Genomic DNA, 25000 nt, shown 5'->3' on the forward strand with positions numbered 1-25000 from the left:
GTCAACACAGATACATTATCCTGATAGACATCTAGTCAACACAGATACATTATCCTGATAGACATCTAGTCAACACAGATACACTATCCTGATAGACATCTAGTCAACACAGATACACTATCCTGATAGACATCTAGTCAACACAGATACACTATCCTGATAGACATCTAGTCAACACAGATACATTATCCTGATAGACATCTAGTCAACACAGATACACTATCCTGATAGACATCTAGTCAACACAGATACACTATCCTGATAGACATCTAGTCAACACAGATACATTATCCTGATAGACATCTAGTCAACACAGATACATTATCCTGATAGACATCTAGTCAACACAGAGACTATCCTGATAGACATCTAGTCAACACAGATACACTATCCTGATAGACATCTAGTCAACACAGATACATTATCCTGATAGACATCTAGTCAACACAGATACACTATCCTGATAGACATCTAGTCAACACAGAGACTATCCTGATAGACATCTAGTCAACACAGATACACTATCCTGATAGACATCTAGTCAACACAGATACATTATCCTGATAGACATCTAGTCAACACAGATACATTATCCTGATAGACATCTAGTCAACACAGAGACTATCCTGATAGACATCTAGTCAACACAGATACATTATCCTGATAGACATCTAGTCAACACAGAGACTATCCTGATAGACATCTAGTCAACACAGAGACTATCCTGATAGACATCTAGTCAACACAGATACACTATCCTGATAGACATCTAGTCAACACAGATACATTATCCTGATAGACATCTAGTCAACACAGATACATTATCCTGATAGACATCTAGTCAACACAGAGACTATCCTGATAGACATCTAGTCAACACAGATACATTATCCTGATAGACATCTAGTCAACACAGATACATTATCCTGATAGACATCTAGTCAACACAGATACACTATCCTGATAGACATCTAGTCAACACAGATACACTATCCTGATAGACATCTAGTCAACACAGATACACTATCCTGATAGACATCTAGTCAACACAGATACATTATCCTGATAGACATCTAGTCAACACAGATACATTATCCTGATAGACATCTAGTCAACACAGAGACTATCCTGATAGACATCTAGTCAACACAGATACATTATCCTGATAGACATCTAGTCAACACAGAGACTATCCTGATAGACATCTAGTCAACACAGATACATTATCCTGATAGACATCTAGTCAACACAGATACATTATCCTGATAGACATCTAGTCAACACAGATACACTATCCTGATAGACATCTAGTCAACACAGATACACTATCCTGATAGACATCTAGTCAACACAGATACACTATCCTGATAGACATCTAGTCAACACAGATACATTATCCTGATAGACATCTAGTCAACACAGATACACTATCCTGATAGACATCTAGTCAACACAGATACACTATCCTGATAGACATCTAGTCAACACAGAGACTATCCTGATAGACATCTAGTCAACACAGATACATTATCCTGATAGACATCTAGTCAACACAGAGACTATCCTGATAGACATCTAGTCAACACAGATACACTATCCTGATAGACATCTAGTCAACACAGATACACTATCCTGATAGACATCTAGTCAACACAGATACACTATCCTGATAGACATCTAGTCAACACAGACACTATCCTGATAGACATCTAGTCAACACAGATACACTATCCTGATAGACATCTAGTCAACACAGATACACTATCCTGATAGACATCTAGTCAACACAGATACACTATCCTGATAGACATCTAGTCAACACAGAGACTATCCTGATAGAGATGTTCTGACAGACTATAGCATATGTATTGACCTATTGACATCACAAACAATTACACACATGGACAGATACACACTCACTCACACACACAAGCATGCACACACACACACAACACAACACAACACAACACACACACACACACACACACAACACACAACACACACACACACAACACAACACACATAGTTATCAATGACCTAATGGCATGTTGGTGATATTGTATGATAGATGTGTTGTACTGCAGGACGTACCTTCCATCTGCGTCGTGCGTACTGTCTCCTGAAGTTCTCCAGATTAATGACAGACAGTCTGCACACCAGGGCCTGGCATGGGTTTAACGGCTAAACCACAGCAGAAAACAGCATGACATACAGAGGACGAAAAGCCTTAAGAATGTCATGACAAAGACAACAAACATAGGAGCTGAAACAGTAGTCCTATACAGAGATCAGGACCAGACTAGGACTAAAAGTACCAGACTAGGACTAAAAGGACCAGACTAGGACTAAAAGGACCAGACTAGGACTAAAAGGACCAGACTAAAGGGACCAGACTAGGTCTAAAAGGACCAGACTAGGTCTAAAAGGACCAGACTAGGTCTAAAAGGACCAGACTAGGACTAAAAGGGACCAGACTAGGACTAAAAGGACCAGACTAGGTCTAAAAGAACCAGACTAGGACTAAAAGGACCAGACTAGGACTAAAAGGACCAGACTAGGTCTAAAAGGACCAGACTAGGACTAAAAGGGACCAGACTAGGACTAAAAGGACCAGACTAGGTCTAAAAGAACCAGACTAGGACTAAAAGGACCAGACTAGGACTAAAAGGACCAGACTAGGACTAAAAGGACCAGACTAGGACTAAAGGGACCAGACTAGGACTAAAAGGACCAGACTAGGACTAAAAGGACCAGACTAGGTCTAAAAGGACCAGACTAGGACTAAAAGGACCAGACTAGGACTAAAAGGACCAGACTAGGTCTAAAAGAACCAGACTAGGTCTAAAAGGACCGCAGGACTAGGCCGCTGGCTAAAAGGACCAGCAGGCTAGCCGCAGGCTAAAAGGACCAGACTAGGACTAAAGGGACCAGACTAGGACTAAAAGGACCAGACTAGGACTAAAAGGACCAGACTAGGTCTAAAAGGACCAGAGTCTAAAGGGACCAGACTAGGACTAAAAGGACCAGACTAGGACTAAAAGGACCAGATTAGGTCTAAAAGGACCAGACTAGGTCTAAAAGGACCAGCAGGCTAGGACCTAGCAAAGGGACCAGACTAGGACTAAAAGGACCAGACTAGGTCTAAAAGGACCAGACTAGGACTAAAAGGACCAGACTAGGTCTAAAAGGACCAGACTAGGTCTAAAAGGACCAGACTAGGACTAAAAGGACCAGACTAGGACTAAAAGGACCAGACTAGGACTAAAAGGACCAGCAGTCTAAAAGGACCAGACTAGGTCTAAAAGGACCAGACTAGGACTAAAAGGACCAGACTAGGACTAAAAGGACCAGACTAGGACTAAAAGGACCAGCAGTCTAAAAGGACCGCAGGACTAGGACTAAAAGGACCAGACTAGGACTAAAAGGACCGCAGGACTAGGACCAGTGTATTGTAGTGTTTGGCTGATACAGTACACACACACACACACACAATCACACACAATCACACACACACACACACACACATACACACACACACACACACACACACACACACACACACACACACACACACACACACACACACACACACACACACACACACACACACAATCACACACACAATCACAGATATAACATTTCAATCGATAAGATCTTTATCAGGTTCAGTGGTTTAGATCAGGTAGGTACAAGCATCTAAAATACACACACAACAATAACACTCTCAATTTACTTCAATCTAATCTAAGAAGGTAAGACTAATGTCAATAATGATATCTACTCATTATCAATCCTCTATCAACATCCTCTATCAACATTATCAACAGTTGGCTTTGAGCTATGAAAAACAAACAAGCTACTTAAAAGTTGCAGACTTTAATATAATACCTCAAAACCTATCAAGGGCCAGACTAGGACTGGGACTCATTCTTTGTAAACACAAAAAGAAGCATTGTAAATACTTTGACGTTTTATTTTAGCTAATCACAAAATACCACTAACGTATCACAAGGAGAACAAACTAAAGTTATAATATTCCACAGAGATGACTTCCAGTGTCCTCTACTTCCTGTTTCTCTTACTGACTCTGGGCTACTGAACTGCTGTTATCTCTACTGTCCAGACTCAGTCAGGTCCAGGTTGGTACTCTACTGTAACTGCTGTTATCTCTACTGTCCAGACTCAGTCAGGTCCAGGTTGGTACTCTACTGTAACTGCTGTTATCTCTACTGTCCAGACTCAGTCAGGTCCAGGTTGGTACTCTACTGTAACTGCTGTTATCTCTACTGTCCAGACTCAGTCAGGTCCAGGTTGGTACTCTACTGTAACTGCTGTTATCTCTACTGTCCAGACTCAGTCAGGTCCAGGTTGGTACTCTACTGTAACTGCTGTTATCTCTACTGTCCAGACTCAGTCAGGTCCAGGTTGGTACTCTACTGTAACTGCTGTTATCTCTACTGTCCAGACTCAGTCAGGTCCAGGTTGATACTCTACTGTAACTGCTGTTATCTCTACTGTCCAGACTCAGTCAGGTCCAGGTTGGTACTCTACTGTAACTGCTGTTATCTCTACTGTCCAGACTCAGTCAGGTCCAGGTTGGTACTCTACTGTAACTGCTGTTATCTCTACTGTCCAGACTCAGTCAGGTCCAGGTTGGTACTCTACTGTAACTGCTGTTATCTCTACTGTCCAGACTCAGTCAGGTCCAGGTTGATACTCTACTGTAACTGCTGTTATCTCTACTGTCCAGACTCAGTCAGGTCCAGGTTGGTACTCTACTGTAACTGCTGTTATCTCTACTGTCCAGACTCAGTCAGGTCCAGGTTGGTACTCTACTGTAACTGCTGTTATCTCTACTGTCCAGACTCAGTCAGGTCCAGGTTGGTACTCTACTGTAACTGCTGTTATCTCTACTGTCCAGACTCAGTCAGGTCCAGGTTGGTACTCTACTGTAACTGCTGTTATCTCTACTGTCCAGACTCAGTCAGGTCCAGGTTGGTACTCTACTGTAACTGCTGTTATCTCTACTGTCCAGACTCAGTCAGGTCCAGGTTGGTACTCTACTGTAACTGCTGTTATCTCTACTGTCCAGACTCAGTCAGGTCCAGGTTGGTACTCTACTGTAACTGCTGTTATCTCTACTGTCCAGACTCAGTCAGGTCCAGGTTGGTACTCTACTGTAACTGCTGTTATCTCTACTGTCCAGACTCAGTCAGGTCCAGGTTGGTACTCTACTGTAACTGCTGTTATCTCTACTGTCCAGACTCAGTCAGGTCCAGGTTGGTACTCTACTGTAACTGCTGTTATCTCTACTGTCCAGACTCAGTCAGGTCCAGGTTGGTACTCTACTGTAACTGCTGTTATCTCTACTGTCCAGACTCAGTCAGGTCCAGGTTGGTACTCTACTGTAACTGCTGTTATCTCTACTGTCCAGACTCAGTCAGGTCCAGGTTGGTACTCTACTGTAACTGCTGTTATCTCTACTGTCCAGACTCAGTCAGGTCCAGGTTGATACTCTACTGTAACTGCTGTTATCTCTACTGTCCAGACTCAGTCAGGTCCAGGTTGATACTCTATTGTACTATACTATACTATATTTTAAGATACTATACTATACTCTACTGTCCAGACTCAGTCAGGCCCAGGTTGATACGCTATTGTACTATACTATACTATACTATACTATACTATACTATACTATACTATACTATACTATACTAAACTATACTATCTCTTCAGTCCAGACTCAGTGAGGTTCAGGCTGATACTCTACAGTACTATACTATACAATACTATACTATACTATACTATATTATACTATACTATCTCTTCAGTCCAGACTCAGTGAGGTTCAGGCTGATACTCTACAGTACTATACTATACAATACTATACTATACTATATTATACTATACTATCTCTTCAGTCCAGACTCAGTGAGGTTCAGGCTGATACTCTACAGTACTATACTATACTATACTATATTATACTATACTATACTATACTATACTATACTATACTATCGCTTCAGTCCAGACTCAGTGAGGTTCAGGCTGATACTCTACAGTACTATACTATACTATACTATACTACTATACTATACTATATTATACTATACTATCTCTTCAGTCCAGACTCAGTGAGGTTCAGGCTGATACTCTACAGTACTATACTATACTATACTATATTATACTATACTATACTATACTATCTCTTCAGTCCAGACTCAGTGAGGTTCAGGCTGATACTCTACAGCCCTACTATACTATACTATACTATACTATACTATCTCTTCAGTCCAGACTCAGTGAGGTTCAGGCTGATCCCAGACAGCAGATCTCCTCCACAGCTTCTGTTCAGCATTTCCTTCAGTGCCTCATTCACGTCATTATTAAACACAGTGGAGAAGTTACAGTTGAGGTACCCTCCTCCTCCGACCCCACCGACCCCACCGACCCCGTCCGTGACCCCGTCCGCGACCCCTGACGACCCCAGCACGTCCTGCACCCACTTCAGCTCGTCGCTCAGCTCCTGTCTCAGGGCGTCAAAGTGTCTCTTCCTCTCCTGGTAGCGGGCGCTAACGTCACTGACGCTAACATCCACCACCTTCATCTCATCCTGCAGGCTTCTCTTCATCGCCTCCACTTTACGGAACTCATAGCGGATCTGAGACAGCTGGTGACGGACCCCCTCGCTCTCCTCCTTGTACCAGGACTCCTTGTGGTTGTAGACGGAGACCAAGGCGTCGATGTCCTCCTGCAGGGAGTCGTGGGCCGAGGCTAGCCCAGTGAAGGAGCCCTCCATCTGGCTGATGTCCTCCACTACCTGGGCGAAGCGTTCGAAGTTGACGTAGGTGTTGTTGGGGGGCATGGAGGAGTGGGACTTGATGGTGTACTCCTTGAGACGTTTGGTCTTCAGCTGCCGGCGCTCGCGTTTTTTGGGGGTCTTGGTCTGGTCCGGGGTCTTGGTGCTGGAGGTCTCCTCCTTGTACTCATTAGACTTCAGACACAAGAGATGAGGACGATAGACGGAGGGTTACTGAGCTGGAAGTCACTTACTGGCACTGCATGTCATGCATTGATAATGTTCTGTACAGCAATGGAATATAAGCCAGTGGTGAGATGCCTCCATTACCAAACCACAGACAACACTCCAGGTAACATGGTTAGTTATATATTACCAAACCACAGACAACACTCCAGGTAACATGGTTAGTTAACCATTACCAAACCACAGACAACACTCCAGGTAACATGGTTAGTTATATATTACCAAACCACAGACAACACTCCAGGTAACATGGTTAGTTAACCATTACCAAACCACAGACAACACTCCAGGTAACATGGTTAGTTATATATTACCAAACCACAGACAACACTCCAGGTAACATGGTTAGTTAACCATTACCAAACCACAGACAACACTCCAGGTAACATGGTTAGTTATATATTACCAAACCACAGACAACACTCCAGGTAACATGGTTAGTTATATATTACCAAACCACAGACAACACTCCAGGTAACATGGTTAGTTATATATTACCAAACCACAGACAACACTCCAGGTAACATGGTTAGTTATATATTACCAAACCACAGACAACACTCCAGGTAACATGGTTAGTTATATATTACCAAACCACAGACAACACTCCAGGTAACATGGTTAGTTAACCATTACCAAACCACAGACAACACTCCAGGTAACATGGTTAGTTATATATTACCAAACCACAGACAACACTCCAGGTAACATGGTTAGTTAACCATTACCAAACCACAGACAACACTCCAGGTAACATGGTTAGTTAACCATTACCAAACCACAGACAACACTCCAGGTAACATGGTTAGTTATATATTACCAAACCACAGACAACACTCCAGGTAACATGGTTAGTTATATATTACCAAACCACAGACAACACTCCAGGTAACATGGTTAGTTATATATTACCAAACCACAGACAACACTCCAGGTAACATGGTTAGTTATATATTACCAAACCACAGACAACACTCCAGGTAACATGGTTAGTTATATATTACCAAACCACAGACAACACTCCAGGTAACATGGTTAGTTAACCATTACCAAACCACAGACAACACTCCAGGTAACATGGTTAGTTATATATTACCAAACCACAGACAACACTCCAGGTAACATGGTTAGTTAACCATTACCAAACCACAGACAACACTCCAGGTAACATGGTTAGTTATATATTACCAAACCACAGACAACACTCCAGGTAACATGGTTAGTTAACCATTACCAAACCACAGACAACACTCCAGGTAACATGGTTAGTTATATATTACCAAACCACAGACAACACTCCAGGTAACATGGTTAGTTAACCATCTTCTTTCGATTCTTTCCATCACCAAACGTCAAGCTGTTTTGTCAACTGGTTGCACATTTAAGTTAAGAGTCACAAACATGGCAGGACAAACATTATCAGGAAAAACTCATCTGAATGAATCACACATCTGATTCAAACTAACAGACTAGAGCTCCCTCTATCTGACTAGCTAGGCCATTATATATTTTACATTGTCTTAGTGGAAGGTGCAGTCCAGGCCATTATATATTTTACATTGTCTGAGTGGGAGGTGCAGTCCAGGCCATTATATATTTTACATTGTCTGAGTGGGAGGTGCAGTCCAGGCCATTATATATTTTACATTGTCTCAGTGGGAGGTGCAGTCCAGGCCATTATATATTTTACATTGTCTGAGTGGGAGGTGCAGTCCAGGCCATTATATATTTTACATTGTCTGACTGGGAGGTGCAGTCCAGGCCATTATATATTTTACATTGTCTCAGTGGGAGCTGCAGTCCATAACAGCTTAACATGCATTACATGGTCAGAAACCAAGTATGTAAAAACCGTACAAACAAGAAACAAATCCGTTTCTGCCTGAACAGTACACGTCACAGTATAATTAGGAGGCGATTATGCAAATCATAAAATAGAGGAAGTTATGTCACAAAAGAAAACAACATGCATGTCTTAACATCAAGCTGTCAATCATGATAGTATTCTGTTTTCATATGACAATGATATACCTTGATCCAGGGATGGTTGAGGGCATCTTGAATAGTTAATCTCTTCCTGGAAGACAAACATGTTTACACTGCATTTGGAAAGTATTCAGACCTCTTGACCTTTTCCACATTTTGTTACGTTTACTGCCTTTTTCTAAAATGAATTAAATCGTTTTTTCCCCTCATCAATCTACACACAATACCCCATAATGACATCACAATACCCCATAATGAGAAAAAAAAATGTTTTTTAGATATTTTTGCAAAGTTAAAAAAATAAAAAGCCAAAATATCTAATTTACATAAGTATTCAGACCCTTTACTCAGTACTTTGTTGAAGCACCTTTGGCAGCGATTACAACCTCGAGTCTTCTTGGGTATGACGCTACAAGCTTGGCACACCTGTATTTGGAGAGTTTCTCCCATTCTTCTCTGCAGATCCTCTCAAGCTCTGTCAGGTTGGATGGGGAGCGTTGCTGCACAGCTATTTTCAGGTCTCTCCAGAGATGTCCGATTGGGTTCAAGTCTGGGCTCTGGCTGGGCCACTCAAGGACATTCAGAGACTTGTTCCCGAAGACACTTCTGTGTTGTCTTGGCTGTGTGCTTAGGGTCGTTGTCCTGTTGCAAGGTGAACCTTCGCCCCAGTCTGAGGTCCAGAGCGCTCTGGAGCAGGTTTTCATCAAGGATCTCTCTGTACTTTGCTCCGTTCATCTTTCCCTCGATCCTGACTAGTCTCCGTCCCTGCCACTGAAAAACATCCCCACAGCATGATGCTGCCACCACCATGCTTCACCGTAGGGATTGTGCCAGGTTTCTTCCAGACGTGACGCTTAGCATTCAGATTTCAATCTTGGTTTCATCAGACCAGAGAATCTTGTTTCTCATGATCTGAGAGTCTTTATGTGCCTTTTGGCAAAACTCCAAGCGGGCTGTCATGTGCCTTTTACTGAGGAGTGGCTTCAGTCTGGCCACTCTACCATAAAGCCCTGATTGGTGGAGTGCTGCAGAGATGGTTGTCCTTCTGGAAGGTTCTCCCGTCTCCATAGAGGAACTCTGGTGCTCGTTCAGAGTGACCATCGGGTTCTTGGTCACCTCCCAGACCAAGGCCCTTCTCCCCGCCGATTGCTCAGTTTGGCTGGGCAGCCAGTTCTAGGTGTCTTGGTGGTTCCAAACTTCTTCCATTTAAGAATGAAGGAGGCCTCTGTGTTCTTGGGGACCGTCAATGCTGCAGACGTTTTTTGGTACCCTTCCCCAGATCTGTGCCTCGACACTATCCTGTCTCCCCGCGTTTACGGACAATTTCTTCGACCTCATGGCTTGGTTTTTGCTCTGACATGCACTGTCAACTCTGGGACCTTATATAGACAGGTGTGTGCCTTTCCAAATCATGTCCAATCAATTGAATTTACCACAGGTGGACTCCAATCAAGTTGTAGAAACATCTCAAGGATAATCAATGGAAACAGGATACACCTGAGATCAATTTAGAGTCTCATAGCAAACGGTCTGAATACTTATGAAAATGACAAAAACCTGTTTTCACTTTGTCATTATGGGGTATTGTGATGTCATTATGGGGTATTGTGATGTCATTATGGGTTATTGTGATGTCATTATGGGGTATTGTGATGTCATTATGGGGTATTGTGTGTAGATGGAGGAGGAAAAATATTTATTTAATCCATTTTAGAATAAGACTGTAACGTAACAAAATGTGGAAAAAGTTAAAGGGTCTGAATACTTTCTGAATGCAATTTATGTCCTCACAAGAGGGACCAGATAGAACAGGAGGATGTAAGGAACTTGATTTTAGACTGTGACAGTGTCGTCTGTTTTGACCTTGTACACAGATCATTCAGTGTTACTGTCATCAAGACAGTGTGTACTGTGTAGAGTCATGCAGAGTAACGTAAACAAACCTCATGGTCTCAAAAGTGTGTAAATATGTTACATCACATTTTCCTATACAGCTGTTCTACAATGTGATGTAGAAACACAATACATCATTTGCCTTCCATGAGCCAGGAAGACTAGTGTTAGCTTCCATAGATATTGTCTAGGCCTTAGCTCAGTGGTCTAACAGTCTTTTGGCACAGGTTCAAACCCCAAACCTCACTTCTTGTCCAGCTCCACCTCACCCCTGACCCCTCATCCCGGACCCCTCTCCTCCTCACCTCAACCCAAACCCCTCACCCCGGACCCCTCACCCCGGACCCCTCTCCTCCTCACCTCAACCCGGACCCCTCATCTCTGACCCCTAACCTCTGACCACTCTCTCCTCCACCCTCTCCATCTCACCCCTGACCCCTCACCTCCGACCCCTCTCCTCCTCACCTCTGACCCCTCACCCCGGACCCCTTACCTCTGACCACTCTCTTTCTCACCCTCTCCACCTCACCCCTCACCTCTGACCCCTCTCCTCAACCTGGACCCCTCTCCTCCTCATCTCAACCCGGACCCCTCACCTCAACCCGGACCCCTCTCCTCCTCACCTCTGACCCCTCCCCCGGACCCCTTACCTCTGACCACTCTCTTTCTCACCCTCTCCACCTCACCCCTCACCTCTGACCCCTCTCCTCAACCTGGACCCCTCTCCTCCTCACCTCAACCCGGACCCCTCACCTCAACCCGGACCCCTCACCTCAACCCGGACCCCTCATCTCTGTCCCCTCACCTCTAACTCCTCTCCTCCTCACCTCAACCCAGACCCCTCTCCTCCTCATCTCAACCCGGACCCCTCACCTCTGTCCCCTCACCTCTAACTCCTCTCCTCCTCACCTCAACCCGGACCCCTCACCTCTGACCACTCTCTTCCTCACCACCTCACCCGACCCCTCACCTGTGTCTCCTCCCCTCCTCACCCTCTCTACCTCACCTCTGACCCCTCACCTGACTCCTCTCCTCAACCCTGACCCCTCACCTCTGTCTCCTTCCCTCCTCACCCTCTCCACCTCACCTCTGACCCCTCACCTGACTCCTCTCCTCTCCTCAACCCTGACCCCTCACCTCTGTCTCCTCCCCTCCTCACCCTCCTCACCCTCTCCACCTCACCTCTGACCCCTCACCTGACTCCTCTCCTCAACACTGACCCCTCACCTCTGTCTCCTCCCCTCCTCACCCTCTCCACCTCACCTCTGACCCCTCACCTGACTCCTCTCCTCAACCCTGACCCCCACCTCTGTCTCCTCCCCTCCTCACCCTCCTCACCCTCTCCACCTCACCTCTGACCCCTCACCTGACTCCTCTCCTCAACCCTGACCCCTCACCTCTGTCTCCTCCCCTCCTCACCCTCTCCACCTCACCTCTGACCCCTCACCTGACTCCTCTCCTCAACCCTGACCCCTCACCTCTGTCTCCTCCCCCTCTCCACCTCACCTCTGACCCCTCACCTGACTCCTCTCCTCAACCCTGACCCCTCACCTCTGTCTCCTCCCCTCCTCACCCTCTCCACCTCACCTCTGACCCCTCACCTGACTCCTCTCCTCAACCCTGACCCCTCACCTCTGTCTCCTCCCCCTCTCCACCTCACCTCTGACCCCTCACCTGACTCCTCTCCTCAACTCTGACCCCTCTTCTCCTCACCCTCTCACCCCTGACCCCTCTCCTCTGACTCCTCATCCTCTCCGCCTCCCCACTGCCTCCTTACATCTTGTCTCTCTCCAGCAGCTGTCATATTCTGCAGAAGAACTCCTCGTCCAACTCCCTCCTAACCCCTAACCGGTTATCGCTCCTCTCCACATCAACTCTGAACTCTGACCCCTCCAACTCACATCTTGTCCCTCTCCAGTAGCTGCCGTATGAAGCTTTTGGCTAGCTCACTGGTTCTGCAGAAGAACTCCTCGTCAAACTCGTAGTTCATGGCTGAGATGTTGGCCAGCGTGTCCTGTTTAGTCTCTCCCAGGAAGGGAGATGCTCCACTCAGCCTGGAACACAACAACAACAAGGCCAGAACAGGAGGAGTGTTAGGAACATTGTATGTATTCACCTACACCATCCCTGTTACATGTATGTTTCATTTATGTCTGTAGTGTACCGTGATGTTAAAACATGTTTAATGTAGTGTACCATGATGTTAAAACATGTTTAATGTAGTGTACCATGATGTTAAAACATGTTTAATGTAGTGTACCATGATTTTAAAACATGTTTAATGTTGTGTACCATGATGTTAAAACATGTTTAATGTTGTGTTGAACTCCTATGAAGGGTTCAAGGATAGTGTGCTTCATGCTTCATGTTGTGATGAAGTCCTATGAAGGGTTCATGGATAGTGTGCTTCATGCTTCATGTTGTGATGAACTCCTATGAAGGGTTCATGGATAGTGTGCTTCATGCTTCATGTTGTGATGAACTCCTATGAAGGGTTCATGGATAGTGTGCTTCATGCTTCATGTTGTGATGAACTCCTATGAAGGGTTCATGGATAGTGTGCTTCATGCTTCATGTTGTGATGAACTCCTATGAAGGGTTCATGGATAGTGTGCTTCATGCTTCATGTTGTGATGAACTCCTATGAAGGGTTCATGGATAGTGTGCTTCATGCTTCATGTTGTGATGAACTCCTATGAAGGGTTCAAGGATAGTGTGGTTCATGCTTCATGTTGTGTTGAACTCCTATGAAGGGTTCATGGATAGTGGGGTTCATGCTTCATGTTGTGTTGAACTCCTATGAAGGGTTCATGGATAGTGTGGTTCATGCTTCATGTTGTGTTGAACTCCTATGAAGGGTTCATGGATAGTGTGGTTCATGCTTCATGTTGTGTTGAACTCCTATGAAGGGTTCATGGATAGTGGGGTTCATGCTTCATGTTGTGTTGAACTCCTATGAAGGGTTCAAGGATAGTGTGGTTCATGCTTCATGTTGTGATGAACCTAAACTCACAGGATGTAGGTGATGACTCCTATACTCCACATATCTGCCTCCAGTCCCAGTGGTTCGTAGTTCACTATCTCTGGGGCTGAAACGGACAGTTGACCAATCAGCAGAACTCTGCACTAATGCATCAGTAATAGAACGGTGAGTGGATCGGAACAGTGTATTTTCTATTATTAACTTTAATGTGTCAATAACAGACAAAAGGTCGGTAGAAGTATTTACATCAAAACAGTGCATTTCCTGTTAATACCTGAGATTTGTCAGGGTCTCATCAACACATTGGACACATCAACACATGGACACATCAACACATGGACACATCAACACATTGGACACATCAACACATGGACACATCAACACATGGACACATCAACACATTGGACACATCAACACATGGACACATGGACACATCAACACATGGACGCATCAACACATGGACACATGGACACATCAACACATTGGACACATCAACACATGGACACATCAACACATGGACACATTAACACATGGACACAACACATCAACACATGGACACATCAACACATTGGACACATCAACACATTGGACACATCAACACATCAACACATCAACACATTGGACACATCAACACATCAACACATGGACGCATCAACACATGGACACATCAACACATGGACACATTGGACACATCAACACATTGGACACATCAACACATGGACACATCAACACATGCACACATCAACACATGAACACAGGGTCTCATGAACTCAAGAACACCTCGAACTGGACAAAGATTTTTTTCTTTAACCAGTTCCGAAGAGAAGGATACACTGCTTTCTCGAGGCCAGGCTCAAATCCTCGTCATTCGCGTGAAGAAAAGACAGAGAAAAACGGGGCGGAGGTCGGGGTGCCTTGTGAGAATTCGTAGGCGAGTGAGTAAACCACCACTACCATTCTGTTCTATTGGTCAAGGTGCAATCACTGGAGAATAAACTGGATGATCTACGATTAAGACTATCCTACCAACGGAACATTAGGAACTATAATATATTTTGTTTCACCGAGTCGTGGCTGAACGACGACACGGATAATATAGAGCTGGCTGGGTTTTCCGTGCATCAGCAGGACAGAGCAGCTACGTCTGGTAAGACGAGGGGCGGGGGAGATGTGTCTATTTGTCAATAACATCTGGTGTGCGATGTCTAATATTAAAGAAGTCTCAAGGTATTGCTCGCCTGAGGTAGAGTACCTCATGATAAGCTGTAGACCACACTATCTACCAAGAGAGTTCTCATCTATATTATTCGCAGCTGTCTATTTACCACCACAAACAGATGCTGGCACTAAGACCGCTCTCAACAAGCTGTTTAAGGCCATAAACAAACAAGAATATGCTCAACCAGAAGCGACGCTCCTAGTGACCGGGGACTTTAATGCAGGCAAACTTAAATCCGTTTTACCTCATTTCTACCAGCATGTCACACGCAACCAGAGGAAAAAAACTCTAGACCTCCTTTACTCCACACACAGAAACGTGTACAAAGCTCTCCCTCGCCCTCCATTTGGCAAATCTGACCATAATTCTATCCTCCTGATTCCTGCTTACAAGTAAAAACTAAAGCAGGAAGTACCAATAACTCGCTCAATACGGAAGTGGTCAGATGACACGGATGCTATGCTACAGGACTGTTTTGCTAGCACAGACTGGAATATGTTCCAGGATTCATCCAATGGCATTGAGGAGTATACCACCTCAGTCACCGGCTTCATCTATAAGTGCATCGTCGCCCCCACAGTGACAGTACGTACATATCCCAACCAGATGCCATGGATTACAGGCAACATCCACACCGAGCTAAAGGCTAGAGTTGCCGCTTTCAAGGAAGGGGACACTAATCCGGACGCTTATAATGAATCCTGCTAAACAGGCAAAGGATCAATACAGGACTAAGATTGAATCCTACTACACCGGCTCTGACGCTCGTCGGATGTGGCAGGGCTTGCAAACTATTACAAAGTGAAACCCAGCCGCGAGCTGTCCAGTAACGCGAGCCTACCAGACGAGCTAAATGCCTTTTATACTCGCTTCGAGGCAAGTAACACTGAAGCATGCATAAGAGCACCAGCTGTTCCGGATGACTGTGTGATCAAGCTCTCCATAGCCGATGTGAGAAGGAGAGTGATGGAGTACTACATCAGATGACCTGGCCTCCACAATCACCCGACCTCAACCCAATTGAGATGGTTTGGGATGAGTTGGACCACAGAGTGAAGGAAAAGCAGCCAACAAGTGCTCAGCATATGTGGGAACTCCTTCAAGACTGTTGGAAAAGCATTCCAGGTCAAGCTGGTTGAGAGAATGCCAAGAGTGTACAAAGCTGTAATCAAGGCAAAGGGTGGCTACTTTTAAGAATCTAAAATAGAAAAAATATTAGGATTTTTTTTAACCCTTTTTCGTTTACTAAATTATTTCATATGTGTTAATTCATAGTTTTGATGTCTTCACTATTATTCTACAATGTAGAAAATTGTACAAATAAAGGAAAACCCTTGAATGAGTAGGTGTGTCCAAACTTTTGACTGGTATTGTATATGATTTAAGCAGACCACCATAGTCCCTGTGAACAGGGGCGGAAATCCCGGGGGGGGCGGGGGGGACATGACCCCCCCATCCTGGGAAAAATATGATTTGCCCCCCCCAATATATCACTGAAACATAACAATGTAATTTAAATAATATTAATAATACGCAATGAAAGCAATTGTGCTGATTATAGACACTTAATAGCGCATTTTTAAGTTTCAAAAGATTGTGACCCCCCCACCCTTTGCCTCACAATGGTTTGATCCACTGCCAGTTCCTTAGTTGGCAAGGTAACAGAGGGGTCGTATCCACTGTCTGAAAGGCACTCAATGAACGTAACTGACGTGAGGTTAATCCAGTCAATCGCGAACACACACTAGCTGAATATGCAGAGCTAGCGCGCAAATATTAACTATTAAGCTAGCTAGTACCTATTCCATTTATGTGGCGTCGTCAAAGATGGAATCTTTGCTATCGTCAATTTATTCCAAGATCAGCATGCAGATGATGTAAGTTAGTGCTTCAAAGTCCCTGTGATAAGGTTAGCGATAAACTGGAGTCCAAACTGAACAGAACTACACTCTCTTCTACCATTGTTCTACCATTGTCTTAAATATATTTAATGGTCTCGTTTGCAAAAGCTAAATTGTCACAAGGGAACTTTTATTTATTTCTTTTATTTCACTTTTATTTAACCCGGGTAGCAAAGATTATAGCAAATACCACTGAAACTGAATTGGTGCTCGCTTGCTTTGCAAATTCAGCTATTGTTGGAAGCCAGCCAATATGAAACAAACTATTAAAATTACAAAAGGTTGCAGCATATGTTGTGTAAATGGTGAACTCATACAGCTGTCAACTCTTGTCATTTTAATCCGTTTCACATTTGCTAGCTACCTTTTAGATCGAAGCCCAAATAGAATGATAGAAGATGATAGAAGCCCATATCCTACTGTAAATAACCTACACACTGTGTGTGTGTGTAGCCAGCCAGCCAGGTAGAAAAATGGCAGAAAAATAAAAGACGGACATCGGAGTATTTTTCAGTACACCAAAACGCAAAGTAAGAACCCTAGGAGCCTAATATCTCAAAGACTAGTTGATAAAATGTTCATAAGAAAGAAATGAAATTCTAATGGAAATGTTTCACAATGATGTCATTAGGCAGAGCAGGCAACAGATGGCACACAGACAGCAGAGTTGGGGACAGATATGCAGGGACAGACTGGCAGAGACAGGGAGTCTCAGGTAAGTTTGTTGAGTCTTTGTTTGGCAACATTATGAAAGGTTCTCAATTTTTTTGACTTGTAAAATAGGAACATAATTGGAAAATGCCATGGATACCCCCACTCTCAACATAAACTGGTGACTGAACTAAGATTTGTTAACATCTCTAGGGCCAGTGGGACGATTTCGTCCCACCTACGTAACAGCCAGTGGAATCCCGTGGCGCGTTATTCAAATACCTTAGAAATGCTATTACTTCAATTTCTCAAACATATGACTATTTTACACCATTTTAAAGACAAGAATCTCGTTAATCTAACCACACTGTCCGATTTCAAAAAGGCTTTACAACGAAAGCAAAACATTAGATTATGTCAGCAGAGTACCCAGCCAGAAATAATCAGACACCCATTTTTCAAGCTAGCATATAATGTCACATAAACCCAAACCACAGCTAAATGCAGCACTAACCTTTGATGATCTTCATCAGATGACAATCTTAGGACATTATGTTATACAATACATGCATGTTTTGTTCAATCAAGTTCATATTTATATCAAAAACCAGCTTTTTACATTAGCATGTGACGTTCAGAACTAGCATACCCCCCGCAAACTTCCGGTGAATTTACTAAATGACTCACGATAAACGTTCACAAAAAACATAACAATTATTTTAAGAATTATAGATACAGAACTCCTCTATGCACTCGCTATGTCCGATTTTAAAATAGCTTTTCGGTGAAAGCACATTTTGCAATATTCTAAGTAGATAGCCCGGCATCACAGGGCTAGCTATTTAGACACCCACCAAGTTTAGCCCTCACCAAAGTCAGATTTACTATAAGAAAAATGTTATTACCTTTGCTGTTCTTCGTCAGAATGCACTCCCAGGACTTCTACTTCAATAACAAATGTTGGTTTGGTTCAAAATAATCCATAGTTATATCCAAATAGCGGCGTTTTGTTCGTACGTTCAAGACACTATCCGAAAGGGTAAAGAAGGGTGACGCGCCCGACGCGTTTCGTGACAAAAAAAATCTAAATATTCCATTACCGTACTTCGAAGCATGTCAACCGCTGTTTAAAATCAATTTTTATGCCATTTTTCTCGTAAAAAAGCGATAATATTCCGACCGGGAATCTGTGTTTTAGTACAAACAGAGAGAAAATAAAAACATGGGGTCGCCTCGTGCACGCGCCTCAGTCTCATTGTCCTCTGATAGACCACTTACCAAAGGCGCTAATGCTTTTCAGCCAGGGGCTGGAATTACATCATTCAGCTTTTTCCCGGGTTCTGAGAGCCTATGGGAGCCGTAAGGGAGTGTCACGTTACAGCAAAGATCCTCAGTTTTCAATAAAGAGAGTCAAGAAGAACAAGAACTTGTCAGACAGGCCACTTCCTGTAAGGAATCTTCTCAGGTTTTTGCCTGCCATATGAGTTCTGTTATACTCACAGACACCATTCAAACAGTTTTAGAAACTTTAGGGTGTTTTCTATCCAAAGCCAATAATTATATGCATATTCTAGTTTCTGAGCAGTAGTAATAACCAGATTAAATCGGGTACGTTTTTTATCCGGCCGTGTAAATACTGCCCCCTAGCCCTAACAGGTTAAAGGCAATGGTATTGCTGTTGTGATTAGTTGTGTAGTTTTGGGTACCGGTAGTTAGGAGTACGGCAAACACCTTATTTCTTTGGTTCCTCAATATACATTTACCATATTACAATGTAGGCTATGTGTTACAGCACTACTTTTGGTGTCCCCCTCAGGAATTGCTCTTGAGAAAATTTCATGTAATTGTCCCCTCCAAAGTTGATATCAGATTTTCGCCCCTGCCTGTGGAGCTAACCTGCCTAAATTATTACCGCCCCGTATCACTCGTGTCGGTATATAGCCTCGGTATTGTTATTTTATTGTCTTACTTTTTTATTTTATTGTATTTTTCACTTTAGTTTATTTAGTAAATATCTTCTTAACTTTATTTCTTGAACTACCTTATTGGTTAAGGGCTTGTAAGTAAACATTTCCCTGTAAGGTCTACACCTGTTGTATTTATCATTTCACTGTAAGGTCTACTACACCTGTTGTATTCAGCGCATGTGACAAATAACATTTGATTTGACATTGATAATGTAGTTATTCATATTCTTGTATAGCGGTCTAGTTATGGCATGTTTATGTGAGCCAGTCTCAAGACTGCAATCTTACCCACAAATTCAGGAGTCCCAAAAATGTTTTTAAACTCTGCTCCCGCCTCGATTTTGTGAGCGAGTCCAAAATCGATTAGTTTGATCCTTGGCAAGGGCACGTTTTTGTCCAACAGCATGATGTTCTCAGGCTGAAAAACAGAAAGAGAGTGAAGGGATTTGCTGAGAGAGCGTTTCTGATCATTAGTGTGCATGAGTTTACTGGCCCTGTTGCAGTCCTGTCTCCTTAGGTTCAAAATGATCAGAAAATAATGATAAACCCTGTCAAACCCAACGTCAGATAAACCCTGTCAAACCCAACGTCAGATAAACCCCTTCAAACCCAAAGTCAGATAAACCTTGTCAAACCCAACGTCAGATAAACCCTGTCAAACCCAACGTCAGATAAACCCTGTCAAACCCAACGTCAGATAAACCCCTTCAAACCCAACGTCAGATAAACCCTGTCAAACCCAACGTCAGATAAACCCCTTCAAACCCAACGTCAGATAAACCCTGTCAAACCCAACGTCAGATAAACCCCTTCAAACCCAACGTCAGATAAACCCCTTCAAACCCAACGTCAGATAAACCCTGTCAAACCCAACGTCAGATAAACCCCTTCAAACCCAACGCCAGATAAACCCTGTCAAACCTAACATCAGATAAACCCTGTCAAACCCAACGTCAGATAAACCCTGTCAAACCCAACGTCAGATAAACCCTGTCAAACCCAACGTCAGATAAACCCTGTCAAACCCAACGTCAGATAAACCCTGTCAAACCCAACGTCAGATAAACCCCTTCAAACCCAACGTCAGATAAACCCCTTCAAACCCAACGTCAGATAAACCCTGTCAAACCCAACGTCAGATAAACCCCTTCAAACCCAACGTCAGATAAACCCCTTCAAACCCAACGTCAGATAAACCCTGTCAAACCCAACATCAGATAAACCCTGTCAACCGTCCCCGTCGAAACCCCAACCCCGTCAGATAAACCCCTTCAAACCCAACGTCAGATAAACCCTGTCAACCTGTCAAACCCAACGTCAGATAAACCCCTGTCAAACCCAACGTCAGATAAACCCTGTCAAACCCAACATCAGATAAACCCTGTCAACCTGTCAAACCCAACGTCAGATAAACCCTGTCAAACCCAACGTCAGATAAACCCTGTCAACCTGTCAAACCCAACGCCAGATAAACCCCTTCAAACCCAACGTCAGATAAACCCTGTCAAACCCAACGTCAGATAACCCCTTCACCCCCAACGCCCGATACCCCCCTTCAAACCCAACGTCAGATAAACCCTGTCAAACCCAACATCAGATAAACCCTGTCAACCTGTCAAACCCAACGCCAGATAAACCCTGTCAAACCCAACGTCAGATAAACCCTGTCAAACCCAACGTCAGATAAACCCCTTCAAACCCAACGTCAGATAAACCCTGTCAAACCCAACGTCAGATAAACCCTGTCAAACCCAACGTCAGATAAACCCTGTCAACCTGTCAAACCCAACGTCAGATAAACCCTGTCAAACCCAACGTCAGATAAACCCCTTCAAACCCAACGTCAGATAAACCCTGTCAAACCCAACGTCAGATAAACCCTGTCAAACCCAACGTCAGATAAACCCTGTCAAACCCAACGTCAGATAAACCCCTTCAAACCCAACGTCAGATAAACCCTGTCAAACCCAACGTCAGATAAACCCCTGTCAAACCCAACGTCAGATAAACCCTGTCAAACCCAACGTCAGATAAACCCCTTCAAACCCAACGCCAGATAAACCCTGTCAAACCTAACATCAGATAAACCCTGTCAAACCCAACGTCAGATAAACCCTGTCAAACCCAACGTCAGATAAACCCCTGTCAAACCCAACGTCAGATAAACCCCTGTCAAACCCAACGTCAGATAAACCCTGTCAACCTGTCAAACCCAACGTCAGATAAACCCCTTCAAACCCAACGTCAGATAAACCCCTTCAAACCCAATGTCAGATAAACCGCTTCAAACCCAACGCCAGATAAACCCTGTCAAACCCAACGTCAGATAAACCCTGTCAAACCTAACGTCAGATAAACCCCTTCAAACCCAACGTGGGTGTAAGAAGTGCACTGTCAGAGGGCTTAAGCACGTGTTGAAAGAGTAGTGCAGCCTTATTAAATGGATGTCCTGTCATATTCTGCAGGGCTACTCCTCTCCTCCTGTTTCCTGCATCTGGGTAACACCTTTTAAACAAACCCAGAAGGTCAAACATGTTGCCCTCCGACCTTCTATCACCGTGACCGTACTGTGTTCCTGACTTTGGCATTGCCAGCCAGCTGTGATGTAAAGGAGACTTCCTATGTACCCCTGGCCTTCATATTTACCTCAGTCTGTACAGTCTGCATCCCAAATGTCATCCGTCTGCCCTCCCTCTCCCTCCCCTGTCCCTTTCGTCTCTCCCTCCCTTCTCTTTCGTCTCCCCCTCTCCCTCCCTCGTCTCTTTCGTCTCCCCCTCTCCCTCCCCTGTCCCTTTCGTCTCCCCCTCTCTCTCCCCTGTCCCTTTCGTCTCCCCCTCTCCCTCCCTCGTCCCTTTCGTCTCCCCCTCCCTCTCCCCTGTCCCTTTCGTCTCCCCCTCCCTCTCCCCTGTCTCTTTCGTCTCCCCCTCTCTCTCCCCTGTCTCTTTCGTCTCCCCCTCCCTCTCCCCTGTCTCTTTCGTCTCCCCCTCCCTCTCCCCTGTCTCTTTCGTCTCCCCCTCTCCCTCCCTCGTCCCTTTCGTCTCCCCCTCTCTCTCCCCTGTCCCTTTCGTCTCCCCCTCTCCCTCCCTCGTCTCTTTCGTCTCCCCCTCCCTCTCCCTCGTCTCTTTCGTCTCCCCCTCCCTCTCCCCCTGTCTCTTTCGTCTCTCCCTCTCCCTCCCTCGTCTCTTTCGTCTCCCCCTCCCTCTCCCCTGTCTCTTTCGTCTCCCCCTCTTTCTCCCTCGTCTCTTTCGTCTCCCCCTCCCTCTCCCTCGTCTCTTTCGTCTCCCCCTCCCTCTCCCTCGTCTCTTTCGTCTCCCCCTCTCTCTCCCTCGTCTCTTTCGTCTCCCCCTCTCTCTCCCTCGTCTCTTTCGTCTCCCCCTCTCCCTCCCTCGTCCCTTTCGTCTCCCCCTCTCCCTCCCTCGTCTCTTTCGTCTCCCCCTCTCTCTCCCTCGTCTCTTTCCTCTCCCCCTCTCTCTCCCTCGTCTCTTTCGTCTCCCCCTCTCTCTCCCTCGTCTCTTTCGTCTCCCTCTCCTTATCCCTTCACCGTCTCCCCCTCCCCCAGTCTTCCTGTGGTGAGACCACAGCTAGCCTCTCTGTCAACGCTGGGAAGGACTGCACCCTTATTGAACGCTTTTCCCAAACCTGACACAGCACTTTCTCTCTCTCTCCCCCTCTCTGTCCATCTCTCTATCTGAGGTAAAGTGCTGTGAGCTGCACCCCCCCAGTGTGTCTGTTTTTAATGGGATTTACAATATGAAGCTCTCAGCAGTACAGATTTCAGCAGTCCAACCCTCATTTAAGCAAGCTCATGATCAGAGTACCTGCAGTCTAAAGTGTTACCAATTTGACTGTACTACTCTAAAAAGTTGTATATTTCAGCTTCACTTTGTACAGCAGTCTATACATCTTTCTATATATATCTCATCTTTGTACAGAAGTCTAAACATCGTTCTATATATCTATCATCTTCGTACTGCAGTCTAAACATCTTTCTTATAAATCTTTCATATTTGTACGGCAGTCTACACATCTTTCTATAAATCAATCATATTTGTACGACAGTCTATACATCTTTCTATATATCTATCATCTTTGTACATAAGTCTAAACATCTTGCTATATATCTAGTTGCTATACATCTCAGTTGTTGAATCTTGTTATGTTCATACAAATATTTACACATGTTAAGTTTGCTGAAAATAAACACTTTTTTGGTGAGTTTATCTCTCATCTTTGTACAGCAGTCTATAGATCTTTCTATATATCTCTCATCTTTGTACAGCAGTCTATAGCTCTTTCTATATATCTCTCATCTTTGTACAGCAGTCTATAGCTCTTTCTATATATCTCTCATCTTTGTACAGCAGTCTATAGCTCTTTCTATATATCTCTCATCTTTGTACAGCAGTCTATAGATCTTTCTATATGTCTCTGATCTGTGCAGGCCATGGCAATAGAGCGCCCTATTCTGCAACTTCCCTATATTGTAGTCCTGTACTATACAACTTCCTCCTATTGTAGCCCTGTAGTTCTCTTTCATTAGAGAGGAGGACCAGGGTGTTGTTAGGATGGCACCATGGTAGTTCTCTTTCATTAGAGAGGAGGACCAGGGTGTTGTTAGGATGGCACCATGCTAGTTATCGTTCATTAGAGAGGAGGACCAGCGTGTTGTTAGGATGGCACCATGCTAGTTATCGTTCATTAGAGAGGAGGACCAGGGTGTTGTTAGGATGGCACCATGCTAGTTATCGTTCATTAGAGAGGAGGACCAGGGTGTTGTTAGGATGGCACCATGCTAGTTATCGTTCATTAGAGAGGAGGACCAGGGTGTTGTTAGGATGGCACCATGCTAGTTATCGTTCATTAGAGAGGAGGACCAGGGTGTTGTTAGGATGGCACCATGCTAGTTATCGTTCATTAGAGAGGAGGACCAGGGTGTTGTTAGGATGGCACCATGCTAGTTATCGTTCATTAGAGAGGAGGACCAGGGTGTTGTTAGGATGGCACCATGCTAGTTATCGTTCATTAGAGAGGAGGACCAGCGTGTTGTTAGGATGGCACCATGCTAGTTATCGTTCATTAGAGAGGAGGACCAGGGTGTTGTTAGGATGGCACCATGCTAGTTATCGTTCATTAGAGAGGAGGACCAGGGTGTTGTTAGGATGGCACCATGCTAGTTATCGTTCATTAGAGAGGAGGACCAGGGTGTTGTTAGGATGGCACCATGCTAGTTATCGTTCATTAGAGAGGAGGACCAGGGTGTTGTTAGGATGGCACCATGCTAGTTATCGTTCATTAGAGAGGAGGACCAGGGTGTTGTTAGGATGGCACCATGCTAGTTATCGTTCATTAGAG

General features: G+C 44.4%; 1 protein-coding gene across 2 annotated transcripts in view; it reads right to left on the reverse strand.

The window, feature by feature from the left end:
- Positions 1-25000, reverse strand: part of LOC106609696 (death-associated protein kinase 2) — a 41980-nt gene that overhangs the window by 4208 nt on the left and 12772 nt on the right. Inside the window, exons 5-9 of one of the 2 annotated variants that reach the window (XM_045708418.2) lie at positions 19937-20066; positions 13941-14016; positions 12829-12981; positions 9080-9125; positions 2092-2181 (exon numbers count right to left, since the gene is read on the reverse strand). In XM_045708418.2, coding sequence (XP_045564374.1) covers positions 2092-2181; positions 9080-9125; positions 12829-12981; positions 13941-14016; positions 19937-20066 — 495 coding nt within the window. Of the gene's footprint in view, positions 1-2091; positions 2182-3638; positions 6998-9079; positions 9126-12828; positions 12982-13940; positions 14017-19936; positions 20067-25000 lie in introns of those variants that run through there. The other variant, XM_045708417.2, reaches the window with a different exon arrangement.

This window comes from Salmo salar, chromosome 26 (genome assembly GCF_965601325.2).
Source record: "Salmo salar chromosome 26, fSalSal1, whole genome shotgun sequence".
Taxonomy (NCBI): Eukaryota; Metazoa; Chordata; class Actinopteri; order Salmoniformes; family Salmonidae; genus Salmo; species Salmo salar.